General features: G+C 36.6%; 1 protein-coding gene across 14 annotated transcripts in view; it reads left to right on the top strand.

Annotated features, from left to right (window-relative positions):
• The window catches only part of NEBL (nebulette), a 258,274-nt gene extending 241,979 nt beyond the window's left edge, over positions 1 to 16,295 (top strand). For 12 of the 14 annotated variants that reach the window (XM_042042788.1, XM_042042787.1, XM_042042784.1 and 9 more), the window contains 2 exons: positions 5,198 to 5,313; positions 10,873 to 16,295. In XM_042042788.1, the coding sequence (XP_041898722.1) occupies positions 5,198 to 5,313; positions 10,873 to 11,049 (293 nt within the window). In that variant the 3' untranslated portion in view covers positions 11,050 to 16,295. The remainder of the gene's footprint in view (positions 1 to 5,197; positions 5,314 to 10,872) is intronic. The other 2 variants (XM_042042796.1, XM_042042795.1) reach the window with 1 other exon arrangement.
• Positions 16,296 to 16,590: the final 295 nt, after the last annotated feature.

Genomic DNA, 16,590 nt, shown 5'->3' with positions numbered 1-16,590 from the left:
TATTTCCTCAGCCAAGTATTGCACTGGGAAGTGTCAAGGGGGCTTGTGCAGTTCAGGCACAGTGACCTGTCCGCATGGACAGCACAGGGGGTGTACCCGAGTCCCCAGAAATATCCTGTAGACCTCCAAGTCCCCACATGTGATTGCATCAATCTATGTCTTCTGTTGCCTGGGACATAGCTGAGGATTTCTAAGGGACGGGCAAAAGAAGGAAAGAACTGAAAACTATGAGGAAGGCTTTCTAAAGGAAGTCTGTGAAGCCTGTGCCAAATGTTGCAACCTGTGGAAAATACAGCAGTAGCAAGGCAAAAAAAGGGGAAGGACTTCCATATATGTGGATCAGCATGATTCCCATAAGCAGCTTGATGTGTTTAGAGTGAGCTCATTGTAATGGCAGTAACACAGAGATGTATGATGATGCTGTATTCTGGCTCTTTTGTGCTGCTCAGAAAGACTACAGTTTTTTACCTAATGTGTTGCAGACACTAGACTTAAGCATGTAGTAATCTGAATCTTTATTTTTGCTCTGTATTCTCTCATGTTATGAGTACAGAATGTTGCAATATTCTTTGTGAGTTCTCTGTCGTCTTAGGAGTGAAACTGTGAATTGAGGTATTATCAGAATAGGAAGGATCCTATTAAATCCTTAAAAGTGTATGATGTGTGTGAGAGTAAATGAAATGTGGTTCAGTAATTGGCATGTGTTGCAGTAAATGGCAAAAGTACAGTAGTTACCAGTGAGGATAAATTGCTTTACTATGGATTGTCAAGGTTCTGCTGTACAAAAGAACAAAAGAGAGTTTAAGTATGGTATTGATAAAATGTGTCTCCTAAATAAATGATAAAATGTGGATCCTAACTTTTAACTGGTTTTTCTTTTTAGCATATCATTCTTTTTTAAGCTCGTAGTTACACAACTCTCTCTTAATGATTCCTTTCCTGTTTCCCCAATTTGACCTTTTTCTTTCCCACTTCTTCTCAAAGCATATCCTGATCAGTACACACTCTGCAGACCCCATTGTCTGCGGCAGCAAGTTGATACTCGCTATCATTCTTTCAGCTGCTTCTTTTTCTGGGAGGCTTCCTCTCTGTCTTATATCATGCTCATTCATTTCTCTTACTCTTTTCTCTGGGGAAGCCTGTAAAGATATAGTAAGAGATATATGATAAATTTCTTCAAGTAGATAATTTAAAATTAATATCTGGCTTGCTTGGTAAGTGGGACAAGAAAAAAAGAGTAAGTTTTGATAAAACAGAATGCATCTGGTAAAGTCTTAATGCAAGAAAAAAAATCCACCTGTACTTCTGGGAGCAATGGTCAGCCCTCAGCTCCATCACCAATAAATCTGGCTTCAGTTAAATGAATTTCATGTTCCACCACTGTATTTTATTGTTCCCTTAGGTTAGCTAAAACCATTGCCATTGCTGCTGCTGCAATCAATGATGTTATAGAACTTTATACTTCAGACTGAGCCAAAAGATTGCAGTTAACTATAGGTGATGATGACGAAAAAAAAGTCAAACTCTTTCTCTGCATCATTTAATCTCACCTTGAATTATCTGTATGTCACCAGAAACAGCTCAGATATTGTCTTTTCACTATTCAGCTTATTTATGTGATTCCTGAATTGTCTTCCAAATAGACAACCATCTGAAAGTTTCTTCAGTATTTTTTGTAAAGAATTGTTAAAAAATAATGATTGTTTTGGAATATTTTTGCAGAATACTACAGTATTCTTTTAATGGAAAAAAACTCCAGCCCACATGGAATTATTCAATCAAGTGTCATCAACACTAGTATGTGCTGATATATATGCTCACATATATGATACCTAAATAAATGACTAGAAGATAATTAGCGAAGCTAATCCTTCTTTTTGTTTGTATAAAATATTTTTCTAATACTACAGCTTCTATCACTTCCCAAAGTTTCTCATGCTTTGGAAGAAATGCTTTATTTTTGTGGTTTTATGTTTTCCATTGCAGGTAAAGTAGCAAACCGCTTTGGTGAGACAGTTTGACAGAATTCTCTCAGCTTGTGAGAGACTGACTGCTAAAGAGGAAAGCACATCTCAGACCTGCTGCTGTCACTTGTCACAGAAGCAGGAGCTGTGGGTTATCCTCCCCAAAATAAGCCAGTTGAATTGGAGGTTACAATGAAGCTGACCATCAGTAGGCTTGCTGCCTTACGCTGATAAGGGATGATTGATAGGAAATGAGAAAGATCTCTTTTGGGGAGAAGGAATCAAGAGTAAAAAGTTCCTACCAGCGTCTTTGCTTCTCTTGGGAAGAAGAAAGGGAGTCTCAGGGTGTCTGATCCTGCCAGGGACCAGGGCAGAGCTACCAGCCCTTTGTTACTGCAGGGCAGGCTGGGTGCCGACTGATCAGTGGCCACTGTTGGCTGAAGATATTCTTCCTGCTAAGTTAAAAAATTCAAGCTGTGCTTAGTTTTCAACACACAGAAGCAATTTGCTGCTGGTATGAGGAGATGAGGCTCCGTTGGCTTTGATGAACTGGCCTACATTCATGCTGGTGGTGAATTAGGCAAAATGTATTAATTCCAGCTTGATCTCAGAACCTTTGATTAAATTATGTTTTTCTCTATTTTTTCATGAAGGGCTACATCTGCTCATGTGGAAAAGCTTGTAACAACATTGAAACATAAATTATTTGATGAACTACTTAGGACTATTCACTTAATGCATGATAATCCTGTGAACATGTTAATGAGCTGCAATTCTCTGATGATTGAACTGCTTTAAAATGTCTTTCTACTTATATGTCATTAGAATGAACTTGGCCCTTCTAAAGCATCCATTATTCATCACGTTCCAGTGTTGCATCTGACTGCATATCACTTTAATTCCCCTCATTTAACAAAACAATCTATTCATTACAACAGTTTGAAGCATATTTTCTAAATCAGAAAAACCCTAGTTAAACATATAGTGCTACTTATCTTTACAAGGATAGTAGAGCAAAGAGTAGCATCCCAAATTTTAATTACACACTTAGTGCATTTGAATATGCTAACTAAAACTAAATGGAATTTTTAAGAAGAACCTTTGTTGAAATCAATGATTTTGTTAGCTGAAGAAGCCAGATTGGTAAAACAACTTGCTGAGTTGAGTTTTCTGTCTGAAATAGTTCAGCAAAAATTTTCTCAGTAATCCATTTTTTCACATGCATTTCTTGTCCTGACAACTCAAGAAGCAGAGAATTATAGAGTAATACTAATGCAAATATGAACTCTTATCATAAATATATATTTTTAATGGGGTTTCCTGCTTTTCCCATGTATTTTTCATTTTACAAGTCCTGGATCCTTCCACACATTGTGAACCTCATTAAATCTTAGACTAGCTTTGCTCCTTTTTGAATCTGTGTGTGATGGCTGCTGCAGAAGTGGTCTTACTTCCCAACAAGCTCAAGAGATCTATCCCAGGAAGTGTTGGACTGCTGAATGATGCCATGTCTGAAGATTTTTGAATCATGTGCTGCGAAAGCTCCATCTCCCTTAACCAGAAGACAGTTTTTGGCAGAGGAGTTAGATAGACGATCAGCTAAATGGACCACTTGAAAAGTATCAGCAGAAATGCATTTGTTTTTCAGTGCAGCTAAATGAATTTCCCATTGAACTACTAAAATTCTGGAAATAACAGTGGAGATGGGCTAATAACCTCCATACAAACCAGAAATCTTTATTCTCAGAGTGCATGAGTCTTGTAAAACATGCACAAATATGTGGTGACTAAACTTTAATATTTTATTTTAAAACCACTACAGTATTTTTAATTTTGATTTTAAAATACTTTTTGGCCTTGCTAAGAAAGTAGTCACTTAGGCTGGGCTTATTTCTCACAGTTTTTTGACCAACTGTGTTTTTAACACATTCTGTTTCAGTCTATTGCCAAAGTAAGACGTTTGGGCAGATGTGGGAAGTTTATGAATGCTTTTCTAGTAAGCAATAGAGTTAGGGATCCCTGTTGGTTGTATTGATGCTTTCAGCATCTCTTGGTACAATAGAAGTTAATATATTAATGATTATTAGATAGAATTGTTAAAATGTGAATAAAATATGTATTAAACAGATGGAACAATTGCGTGGTAAGAGGAAGATACTGAAAAAGGTGGACTTTGAAATATATACATAAGCATTGATCTCTGTGTTTGACTAAAAATGTTGATGGAATCAGAAGAAACTCGAGTGTTGGCTTACTTTTTTACATTTCTGCCTCTTCCTGTGAATCACAATCCTTCTTTGTTCATAGCCCAATAAATAAGAGTTAGTTTGCAATGAGTTAAGGATTAATTACAGTGAATTTCTAGTGAACCATTTCAAAACTGCATTAACTTTTTTTTCATCAATCATTCCTTAAAGATGGCAGCTTATGGGACATATATTTAGTCCTTCATCTATGTTGATGCCATGAAGATTTTTTGCCTTTTCTTTTATACCCCTGTTATACCTTTTTACAACTTCTGTATTCTTAGTGCTTTTTGCCTACATTCTTGGACTTGTTTGTCAAGCTAAGAGACTAAACATTTTAGAAGCTTCGTAGTTAGGGATCAGTGTGCCCCAGACCCCAAGGTCCTCTCCAGAACACATTCTGTGAACCAAGATAGAACCAGGGGAAGGTTCCTTGGGGAGGGGGGCTCACTTGAGCCTCTCATTGGGGAATCTTTGATAGATATGCTAATTAGCAAAACCTATAATGTTATACCAAATCTTTTGGGGGGGGGCATTTTGGTGGGGTGCATTTCAATGCATATGACCCAGACATGTGCACCTAAGGATCCTTAAAATGAATACCAAGGTCAAATCCCTTTTCCCCTTCTAACTATGTATGACTCTTGATTTTAAGACCAGGAAAAGGCATCAATGTCAGTATCAAAATTGAGTTAGTGGTGTCTTAAGTTTTCATAAACCATTTTTATGATTAACCTTCTAATGGTACATTAAAGTTTTCCTTCCAACTAACCATGACAGTGTTTGTGGATATATTGCTATAGCTTTGGCTACATTTATGTGTAAATCAACCTTTAAAATGCCTTATGTTCTTTATGGAAATAATTCTGAACTCTTTTGTAAGGAGGAATTGTTATTAGGAGTGCAAATAGTCTACAGTTTCTATAAAATGCTAGATAAGGGCTGTTATTAAATATTAATTAATGTGTCTGTATTTCTTTAATGCAGCCCCTGTTCTCCCTGGGGCATATCAGCAAAGCCAGACTCAAGGATATGGATACATGCACCAGACCAGTATGTCATCCATGAGGTCCATGCATTCACAGCCTCATTCAACAAGTCTGGTGAGTATTGAATTTAAAGGAGAATTTCGTTTGGTAAGCACCATCATCAGCGATTAGGAAATCTCTTAAATAGGACTGAATTGAACCCCTAGAATTCTACAGTTGATGTATTTGACTGTCTTTTATCATAAATGTAACTGGTAGTCTTCATGTATAAAAAAGTTTTAAGCAACTGTGGGCAGTGATAAGAACTTTTACAACAGAATATATTAAAAAAAAGTATGATATTCAGAGAGCAGAGAAATAACTGAATCCTTTACCTACTTAAAAACAAACAGACGATTGGACAGTGTTTCACAGGCTGAACTTTGATGTTATGATCTGTGATGAATTCATGCTCCTAGCATTGGATGAAAACCACTAATCTCTTAAGATCACGCTGTTGGTTTAAATTAGTTTCAATTTTTTTGACTTGCTGATTTTGTGCTAGCAGGCTTTGTGCCGACCTGTATAGGTATTCTGCTTGTATAGAACTAGCTCAAACTCTGGATTGCTGTTCCCTTTCTAATTCCACACAACAGTCATACACTGACTTGTGTATGATCCAAATTAAGTTATACTGGTGGGCAACTGAGAAGAAGCTTTATCATGAAGCTGTGGCCACCTCATGAGGTTCTTAGTTGTGGTAGATGGGAATGTAAAGATGGAGTGACTATTTCATTTTAAAAGTAACTGGTCATGGAAGGAGAGCTGAATGGTATTCAGCTGTGATTTTTAAGAAATTGAGCTTCTTCTTTTTTAACTCCCTACATAAAAATTTCAGTTTTAATCATTATCATAATTTTAAAATCATATCGCTGCCTAGAGATTTCCTAGTTCAGATCTAGCCACCTTTTACTTTAGAAATATTGTAATTTTGAATTTTAAACTATTTTGAATAGATGTATGTTTACTACCTCTGTCACCTTTTTTAGAGATGAATAAATATTTAATTATGAAGCAAACTTAGAGCTTGCTGAGCTGAAAAAACCTGTTTTCAAGATTAGCTGAAACTTGAATTTTTTTGTAAGACTGAAACTCCATGACATTTTATATTGTAAAGATCATGACTTTCTGTGTGGTGTGAGTACTTTCAGGCTTGCCAGATTCTCAGCTGTCTGGGGCTGAGGGGGCTAACTTGCTGGAAAGTCTGGGATCCAGATACCTGCATCATTGCGTGAGTCAATAATCTGAGAAACTCTTTGGACGCCTGCATGACAGCTGTGAGATACCTGATAGTGGAATCAACCATTAATTTCCAAGGATATTATAAGGCACTTTGGGAGCTGGCTGCCTTCCAAAAGAGACAAAATCTGAAAAGTAGGAGGCCTGGAAGCCTCAGCTTTGCCAGCAGATTTTCTAGTCATTGGGGAGCAAAGCAAACAGCCCTCAAATCCAGCAGACAGAAAATGGAGATGCCTGCAAATCTCAAAATGTGCTTACCAGCCTTTGCAGCTTTGTGGGCAAGGAGATGACTATTTCCTAATACCTCTGTGTCCCAGTGATTTACCTGGTAGGCTGTTGACACAGTGTCATTTCAGTCATCTTGAGAATCACCATTTGCCTCTTCTTCAGAATTGGGAATGTGAAGGTAATAGAAAAAGGAAGGGAGTGATGTTAAAGGATTTTAAAAATAAAAGACTGACTTATTTCAACAGATTTCTTATGCCTGTTGTGAAACTGTTTTCACTTGACATCCTTATAAGTGATAATGCTTTATCATGCAAAAAAAATGAAAACAGCAAACATCATGATCTGAACCAATTTTGCTGTTAAAAACTGAGTGAGTTTCTCTTTAGAAAATAAACCCCAAGCATTTCCAGAGAGAGGAAATCAAGGACTGCTGGCCTGGTGCTGACTGCTAACTTGCCAGTCTGATGAGGAAGACAGAATGGGATCTTACCACCCCGAAGTGATGCTTCTGCTCCAAAAGAGGCATCTCAGATGCAGTTAGAAACCTGCCAGGCTCCCTTGTCTTCCCATCTTAACACCAGAGTATTTTCATTAGCCTGTGCAGCTTAGCCAGGTGCCCTGGACATACTACACTCAGCTATTGGGACAATACAGAGCAGTCTCAGAGTGTGCTTGGGGGAAACCCGTGGCTGGGGATGTGTTTAAATGTCGCAGTTTGCACAGACTGAAGGTTGATGACAGTCTTGGAGTGCTTTTAAAATGTGGTGTGGACATGCTGTAGGAAATCTGACAAACTTACACAATGTTCAGGTTCATTGCTTTCAGCTGCCTTTTCAGTTCTGGGCTTGGAGCAGTACTGCCAGAGATGCAGCGTTGTCTGGCTAATAACAAAGGGAGGAAAGATGAGAAGAAAGTTCCAAGGGACGAGACTGGAAGAAAGAAATCCTAGAATAGTGACCTCAAAGCATGAGCACTTTTTGAGGCTTAACTAAAAGCAATGAAGGTGATAAAGTAATTCATCAGTGCCTGAGTTTCACCAGGACATCTCTAGGGCAAAAGTGATTAAGATCCCATGGGGTATATCAGGGTGGAGATGATTGCAGAGTTAGCTGCTGTAGTAAATTTACTCCTTTTAACTGAGTTGTTGTATTGTTATCAAATCTATCCCCAAAAGGCATAAGTTCATTTTATGATTATGTTCATCAATCTCCTATATTGAGAAACAGAAATTTTCTATTTTCTAAATTTTCAAACTCTGGTTTATTTAATTTTGAGCTGTGTTTTGTATCAGGCATGATCCTAGCACAATCTTTGGGTAGATTTTTTTTTTTTCCAGATAGATTGCATTATTTTCTGATTCTTAACTTTTCCTCACCTTCTGTGAGCAGTTCTGTATAATGGGGTGAATTAAATTGTTGCTCAGAGTACAAAGTGTTTTATACCAGAAAGCCCTGAAGGCCATTTTCCTCTTTGGAAAATAATGGGGTGTTCACACACTGTTAGATATCCACGAGTGGCAGGAAAACAGGAGCTGTGCTGCAAGTTGGCTTTCCTTGATAGCTGCTGCACGTGAAGGATGCTGCAACAGTTACTGCTCCTTTCGAGGAGCCATCCATAGAACAGGTATGAATTGGTGGCTGAAGTGGAAATACACACCTGTCAGCCCAGATCTGGCTGGGGAGCTGAGAATATAATGGCTGGACTTCAGTTCTTCATACGGACAAGACTGACTGTTCTGTCTAAGCAGTAGCTATGAGACAGACCTTTGAGGAGGTGGGAGATTAAGTGAGTTTTGACTCTTCTACAAAACTCCAAACTTTTCTTACACCCTCTTGTAACTTAGTACCTGCTAAACTCACTATTGACAGAGGAATAATTCACTGAAATGCATTTTAAAAATCCCTGCTTTGAGTCCTTTAGGCATTGTAATTCTTGATTATATAGCCCAGACTACACACTGCAGTGATAATTAGGCATTAAATGCTAACAGGATTATTACGGAGATTTCTCCTGACAGCCATTTAGCACCTAATTAGGTGTTAAGGCCATAAATTTAAGTTTCTCAGCAGCATTTAGGGCCCTAATAAATTCTTTTGAAGTTTGAAATTGCGGGCTTGTCTTCACAACTGTGCACCACGGTGATGTAGTCAAGCTGCCTTTAAGGAGACAGCAGTGGTATGTCCTTTGCCATGGTGCTCTAAGGAAGAGTGAGCATCCTTCTGAGTGAGCAAAACCTCTCTATTTTTCCAATTTTATGTTAGTTTAATAAAACATTTAATCTCTTCACCAGTCTTTTCCTATTTAAGGGAGACCTATAATCATGGCTCTGGGCAAAATCCATTTACTGCCTTATACCAGATACAGACTTGATACTATTTTTCTTAAATGGACCCTCTTTTGAAATAAATTGTTTCAAGGGATAACTGCCGCTGAGTTTGTTGTAATAGCATATTTTTCACCTCTTTTTTGGAGTTACTTTCAAGGCTCAGCAGAGAGATCTGTTGAAATTGTTGGAAAAAATAAGATTCTGAAAGGCAGAGAGCCTTTTGACTGCTAGTTGTCTACTTTATGAATGTTTAAGGAATTTCTTTATGATGATAGAACCCAAGCAATTATTTACTTTCATGTAGTGCATAAAAACGGATCCTTTTTTTCATTGACATCCATGCACACTTGGAAGACATTAAGGAACCACTAAGAAAGCACATACCTCTGGTTGAAAACTGCTCTTGGTCACAGCCTGTAGGTCAGCAGAACTACAAGGCACAGCAGAGAACAATAATACAGCACAAGACTCAAATGCAGTTCAGAATAGACTTGTCAGGAAAGGTGGTCTCCAATGGTCTCCAGTATTTAAACAGGAGCTGATTTCTCTGTCCTGTTTAATTTGCACTACCAATGATAAAGGTAGAGCCAAGACTAAAAGTAGATTTCTAGCATGGGAACAGTAATGATGAGTTGCCCTATATTGTTTGGATTAAATAATTCCACATTTCCAACATGTGACAAATGGCCTGCTCACTCCATGTGGAGCAATCTCCACCTTTTTAAAAAAGAGTTTCATTAAAAACACTCAAACCCCTATATACATATGTGATACGAACTAAAATTAATCCAGAGCTGTTTTCTTGAGCTGAGAAGTTTGCTGTCTATTAAAAGGTTCAGACAATAGTACTAAGCATGAACTCATTGACTGTTTTTACCTTTTTTCCTCTTTAAATCATTGGACCAGAAAAGTTCAGCTACATATGGTAACGTAGCAAAAATTACTGGAAGGGAAATTGGATATTATCAGTGATGCTTGAACTGCTTTTGACTTCTGTCAAGAGCTAGGGTAAGAAAAAAAAAAGTACTCTTGAGAATTTTAAAATGAGCTACCTTTATCTGGCTGTTAAGATTCTTCCTGAGTTTGAAAATCCACTTTGAATTACAGTAAATGATGGTATTTTATTGGTTATGAGTGAAAATAAATACTCTATTTAGAAAAGTAAAGAGAAAAAAGTTGAAATCTTGTCTTATAGTAGGCAGGGTTGTAGAGAAATTTGGCTTAGCTAATGATGAGACTTTATGTGCTAAACAACATTTTATCTTAATATGAAAATATAAGTATTCATAAAAATTATTTTTATAAAATTTTTGAAATCTTGTTTTTCCTTTAGATAGTATTACATTCATAATTCTTAATTTGGGGTAAAATCCTAATGAAATGAAGGACATTCAGTGAGATGGAAAAGTTAATGGCCTGGATGAAGACTGTTTCTTTTTGTAGTGAAGACACGGAAGAAGCTATTTGTGAATCATGCAAATAGGGAGCAGAAGCACATCTAGCTATGGCTGGATGTAATGAACTGTTACTAGTGAATTAATGAACAACAGTTAGAATATTTCAATATGCAGTGAATGGCTTGAAATCTGTTTGTTTGAAGCCGTAAGACAGTGTGAGTTAACAAAATAATGTTGCTACTCAGAACGCAGGCCTGTATTTACTGTATATTTGACAGGGTGTAGAGGGGATACTGCTCCTTTTCAACAAGTAACTTGTGATTTCTCTCTCTGCTTTGCTCCCTCTATTCTTTTTTTCTTCTCTTTTCTTCTTTGTGCAAAGAGAAAGAATCTATCTCTGTTAAGACTTGAGACTTTACAGCCTTGTTTTCTTTCCTTCAACAGAGAACCTACAGAGCTATGTATGACTACAGTGCTCAAGATGAAGATGAAGTTTCCTTCAGGGATGGTGATTATATCATCAATGTGCAACCAATTGATGATGGCTGGATGTATGGTACTGTTCAGAGAACTGGGAAAACAGGAATGCTTCCAGCAAATTATATTGAGTTTGTTAACTAATTTTTGTTTCTAGTCCTTTGAGCTTTATTATGATTTAATTAAAATCTAACCTTTTAGAAAAATCAGAAGAATCTTTTAAGAGTTCATGATCATTACTTTATCACTGCTACAACAGTTTGCATTCTCACTCAGAATCCATTTTAGAGTCCTTTAAAGAAAAAAAAATCCACAAGAAGCTCAGAGCTTTGAAAACACCATTGCTTATAATAGTGCTCTCTCAAAATGAAAAACGTATATGGAAGCCTGGTGCTGCCAATCCTATAAAGACTTTGGTCAATTAACTGTAGGGGTAATACCTTTTCCTTACACTTCAAAGACGTTATAACCATAAAATTGATTCACTTCTTATGGCACTCTGAAGTCACAGGAGGTTAACACACTGAGTTTGAACACATCTTCAAATTATTAGGGACATGTTTAATGTTTAAGCAGTTAGCTTCCTAATAAAAATTAAAATGTTGAGTAGATAATCCAGTCATTTGAAATAAAGACAAGTAATATGCCAGTAAAAAATCCCAATGAAACCCCCTAATGCCCAGCAGCCTTACAGTAATTATGTTTATTTTGACAGCAAAAATTTCCTGACTTTTGAATATCCACATTTATTCTTGGATCACCCATTTTTATTTATTTCCATGTGATCTGTTAGCTTTGCTTCCATCCCAATCCATCAATTAGATCCAGGTTTGGATTCATGGTTTCTCAGTATCTTTTCCATAGAAGATTCCTTGCAAAGACTATTTAAAATATAAAACCTGTCAACTCTTCTGTTTCCTTCTGTAATACTTAGCATTTAAATAGAAACTTTCATTAGGGCAACGTACAACCAATACTTCCTGTTAGTTCCTCTACCTTCACCTGGACTGCTGTAAATAAACACCCCCGTGCGGCCCCGGTGCTGTGCAGTCACACGGAGCCCGCAGTCACACCCCGTTCTTACCACAGGTAACTCGCTTAATGGCTGCTTTGCTGATGAGCTGATGTCCCTCCCCCTGCTGCAGAAACACTTGTGCCTCCACTGAGCAGTGGAGGAGAGCTCTGGTTCTTGTAGTGCATTTCAGATCAGTGGCCTACTGCTTCAGTTTACTCCCAAATTCTTGGTGATCCAACAGTGGGTTGTACGCTTGCCAAATGATTAATGGTGGAGAAGTATTATGTTTTCTTTTAGTGACCTAATCTTTCTCATAACTGAATGGAAAGCTAACTAAGCAAAATCCAACATACTCCATGCCATTATTTCAGTTTAGCCATCTGTAGAAAACAGTAAAAATATTCTGCTGACAGACCTTCACGTGTGCTATTTGGTGTCTGTTAACTTCTGGTCAGAACTGAGAGATCCAGGTCAGTCTGTGAGGCTGGAGAGAGGATCAAACAGCTGGTGATACAGTGGATCTCTAAGATCTCAGCAGGTTTGGGTTACAGGGAACTTGTTTTTGCTTTGACTGGGTGCTGCATTCCCTCCCAGGGAGAAATTCTGGGAGGAAGGACAAAAGAGTTAAAGATTCATCTGAGAACTTACTCATGGGGATGCAGAGATGTGTAAGGAAGAAAATGTTTATCAGATAAAATAATTTGTGAAGTTCAGCCATGTGCTAAGGAAATTAACTTTGATGTAGCCCTCAGAATACTGAGTGTGCACTGGCTTTCTTTCATTTCTAAAATTTCTAAAGTAGAATTAAATATAGAGCTTTTACACAATTTTGAATTTCTTATCTCATATATTAGGCAATCCTGCATTAGCTATTTAAAAACTAAAGAAGGAAAGCAGTATGGATTTGTTATGTCAACTGAAAGCTGTCAATGCAAATACCTGCAAGTTCTATTTTTGCATACAGTTAAGAATTGTAAAGCTTATGCAATTTTATTTTAGGTCTTGCTAACACAGGGATGATTCCAGCTGCCAAGCAGAATGGAATGACCGCATTAAGAAAGAAAAAAATTAAAAATGTCTGTGACTGTGGAATTACCTGTGCTTTCTTGTCAGCAGCCTAATTCCAAGGCTAAAGCTTCCTAGGAGTATCTAACTTCAAAAAATGTGTTTTGAAAGCAGAGTTCCATGACTGTAAATATATAATTTGTATAGCTGACTGCTGTGATTTAAAATTCTTGCAAGTTTTGCCTAAGGAGCTGCTATTGCAGCAGACCCTTGTGCATTACTGGTGACATCCACATAAAATCAGCAAGGCAAATGGATTTTTTAAAGGCTGATGTGGTGTGCTGAGCTAGAAGCTCTGAAACAGGCAGTTTGCTTCTGTGTTGGTTTTCATCACTGGCCATCAAGAGCATGTAGAGGAATTCCATCTTCTGCTGGCTGGCAAATTTTTCAGATGATGCCTGAGGCACAATTGGCTGTCACTTGCTGCTGTGCTTCTCTATTAGCTGTGTAATGCTGACAACAATAAAAACAAAGTGTCAGTTTGTTAACCAAATATGAATAAAAAAGAAATATAGACAATATCTATATGGCATCAAGTGGCAATTTTTAGTGACTTATAAAACAGAGTCTCCACCTATAAATACACAATCATTCTTCCTAAATGAGGAGACAGGTTACAGTGTTAAACAATTTATGTAGAGAAGTAAATCAGAAAATGAGCATTTGGTGACATTAGAGAACTACGTTATGCTGAACAATAGAAATAAAATTTCCTTTATGAATTTTGAATATTCATTAGCCTGGCAGAGCAGCTAAATCAATTTGCAAAAAATAAAAGGTCAAGAAAACAAACAGTATGTGAATTGCATTTCTCTTGAGAATGGTATGTCAGCAGAATTATTAAGATCTGGTTTAAGTTACTTATTCTTGTAGTCAACTTTTTTGTCATATATGCTTAGGAATTCATGTTTATATGGAATGGTTCCTGCTTTTGATATAAAACAAACTTTACTGTAATTTTGCAGTTTTGTTCTAAGTAATGCAATCAAAGGCCCAAAATTACCAGAAAGCAATTATAATTTTTTTTTTTTTTATAAGATCTAAAGTTTGTAAGCTAGGGAGAGTAAGTCATAACCTAAATTGTGCCAGCACACGTTTTTCAAAGCATATGTTGGAGACTGTTACATGCAGTGTGATATAGGGGTGAAAAGATGTTACATGCTGTCTTGTCACCTTTAAAGTTTATATTCATTTTTAGCACAGCATGTTCCCCTCCCTATTCTTTCTTCCTGTAGTCAACATTTTTCTGGGGAAAGGAAAGGGCTTTTAAGGACTTGAATTTCCCAAGCTGTTCCAAAGTTCAGGTTGGAAGTCCACGTGTTCCCATTTTAGAAATAAAGAATTCTGCAAAGAATGCTGTAATTCTTGCTAACATGAGTATAAATGTAGAATATAGAGCATATTCATGCATACATGCAAGAACAAATGGGTGCCTTGCTTTTCATTACTCTTTCTTGCCTGGCTAATCTTCATTTTCTAAACAAAGTTACATACAGATACTGCAGTTGTAATTTTTCATTATGGAACTATTAGCATTTAGTCTTGATGAAACAGGGTTTTCTTGATTACATTTGACATACAATAAACTACTTCAGCAGATTGGGATTTGACAGGGAATCACCTCCCATGGATTATGTTTTTGACAAAAGTGTCCCTGCCGAGTGTTTCTTGGGGATATGGAAGGTCTCCAATACTTGGGAGAGGTAATAATTCTAGTTTTTATTGTACAGTGACTGCATGTCATCTTGTACAATGGAAAAGAAATAACAAATACACAGGTCTTTGGCAGAAGGTGGTACAGGGTATAAAATCATAGATTTTTATTAAGTTGATTAATACTCCATTTAAAATAGAGAATATGCTTTAGTTAGTAAACGTTTAAACAATATACTGAAACAGACAGAAGATGCTGTTGATAGAAGTCCTCCAAACTGATGTGCTGGCAAATGCAAAGTACTAGTGAGCTGTAGAAGATTAAACCATTTTGCAATGCTTTAGTGATTTTCTCCAGCTTTATGCCATAGGAACCCCATCTATCCTTTGGAAAGAAAACCTGAAAGCTCTATTTCCTAAACTGCCTGCACTACAACAATATATTCAAAGGAATTTCATATGCTTCTTGTGTCTGATAAATAGAATTTGCATATTGTACTTAAGTTGTAATCCAGTTGTTGTTGACATTTGTTTAATTATTATTATTTTAGGGGGGAAAATAAGCTATACTGTAGCATTTCAATTGTGTATGTAATATTACTATTAGAAATTGCTAGACCATTGGAAGACAGCAATGACTGTATTGACATTGATTAGCATGATGTGGAAAATCTCTCAGCTGTTGGTTTTTGCAGTGTGATATAAAAAGCAAAAATGAACCGCTGTGCAGTTTGGCTTATGTTTGCTTTAAAGTGTGTAAAGTTTTAGTTATTTTGCAAAACTGTACTGTATTTGGGGGTATACAGTTATGAAGGTGACAATTGTTTTTCAAAGGACAGATAAACTTACTCTTGGATCATATGATGTATCATCTTAATTTGGCTTTTGTTATGCAGAAAGTTAACACCAGCTATTAAAATATATTTTAGTAGAAATGCTTTAATTCCTGTTTCTTCCTCTACACTGTGAATATTTAAGCTTTGGTGGACTAGAGCAACATCATGCTGCCCAAAGTACTAACCTATGCAAACTAGTTCACATTTTAGTTGATGTCACAGTGGATGTAACATAACAATTTATTTTGCATAACATTAAACGTCATTCAAATAAAATGTTAAACCCAGCACTATGTATGTATTATATTCATAAACAGCACTCTGTAAAGCTACAATACCCATTAGTATAAGCTCTCAAAGATGCATATTGCTTTAACGAAGGAAGGTTTGAGTTTTCAAACTTAAGTAGAATTTTTAGCACTATTCGTCAAGCTTGATCTCAGTAAATAGTTTCCTAAACCACTGTTTTATTTCAGACATGCCCTCTCTTTAAAAGATTAATTTGCCTTTTTCATTCTGTATTTGTAGCCCTTCAACAAAACATCAAGTTACATTCCATGACCCTTGGTTTGTTTAAATAAGCAAAGATAGTAAGTGAAGGAGGTCCACTGATTTAATTGATGTTTGTTTGCTTGTCTTTGAATGGACATTTGGTTAGGCGTGCTCAGTGCAACACTAATGAAAAGAAATCAAATTGCTGGCTTCTTTAAGACAATTTCATATAGAAATGTTGTCTTTATTCATTTGCACAAGTAAATTATTTTTAAAACATTGTAAGAAAGTTTAAGTTAAAATAAACTCCAGAAGTATTTTGGAACTGCTCTGCCTGTAGTCGAAGAAGATTATTATTCTTAGGGACATGTTTTATTTATTTGAGTGTTAAGTGTACAGTACAATGGACTGCATTAGAATTTTTATATTTTTATCAAGTGTTAGTTTGAAGAAGGCTGTTAACAATGTATGAGGACAAATGGCAGCCACAAATGGAGCTGATTAGTTCATTCTAGGTAGGTGACATGCACTTGCTACCACACTAATTTCTACTTAAGAAATGTGTTAGCATTTCCTATGAAATTTAATTGGTTACAGAGTTGTGATTCCATGTTCTGTGGTGCT

The sequence above is a fragment of the Corvus kubaryi genome, unplaced genomic scaffold, assembly GCF_017639235.1.
Source record: "Corvus kubaryi isolate FWS band 111438036 unplaced genomic scaffold, C.kubaryi_AGA036_p1.0 37398, whole genome shotgun sequence".
Taxonomy (NCBI): Eukaryota; Metazoa; Chordata; class Aves; order Passeriformes; family Corvidae; genus Corvus; species Corvus kubaryi.
Note: the sequence above shows the minus strand (reverse complement) of the source record. Positions and strands in the feature narration are given on the sequence as shown.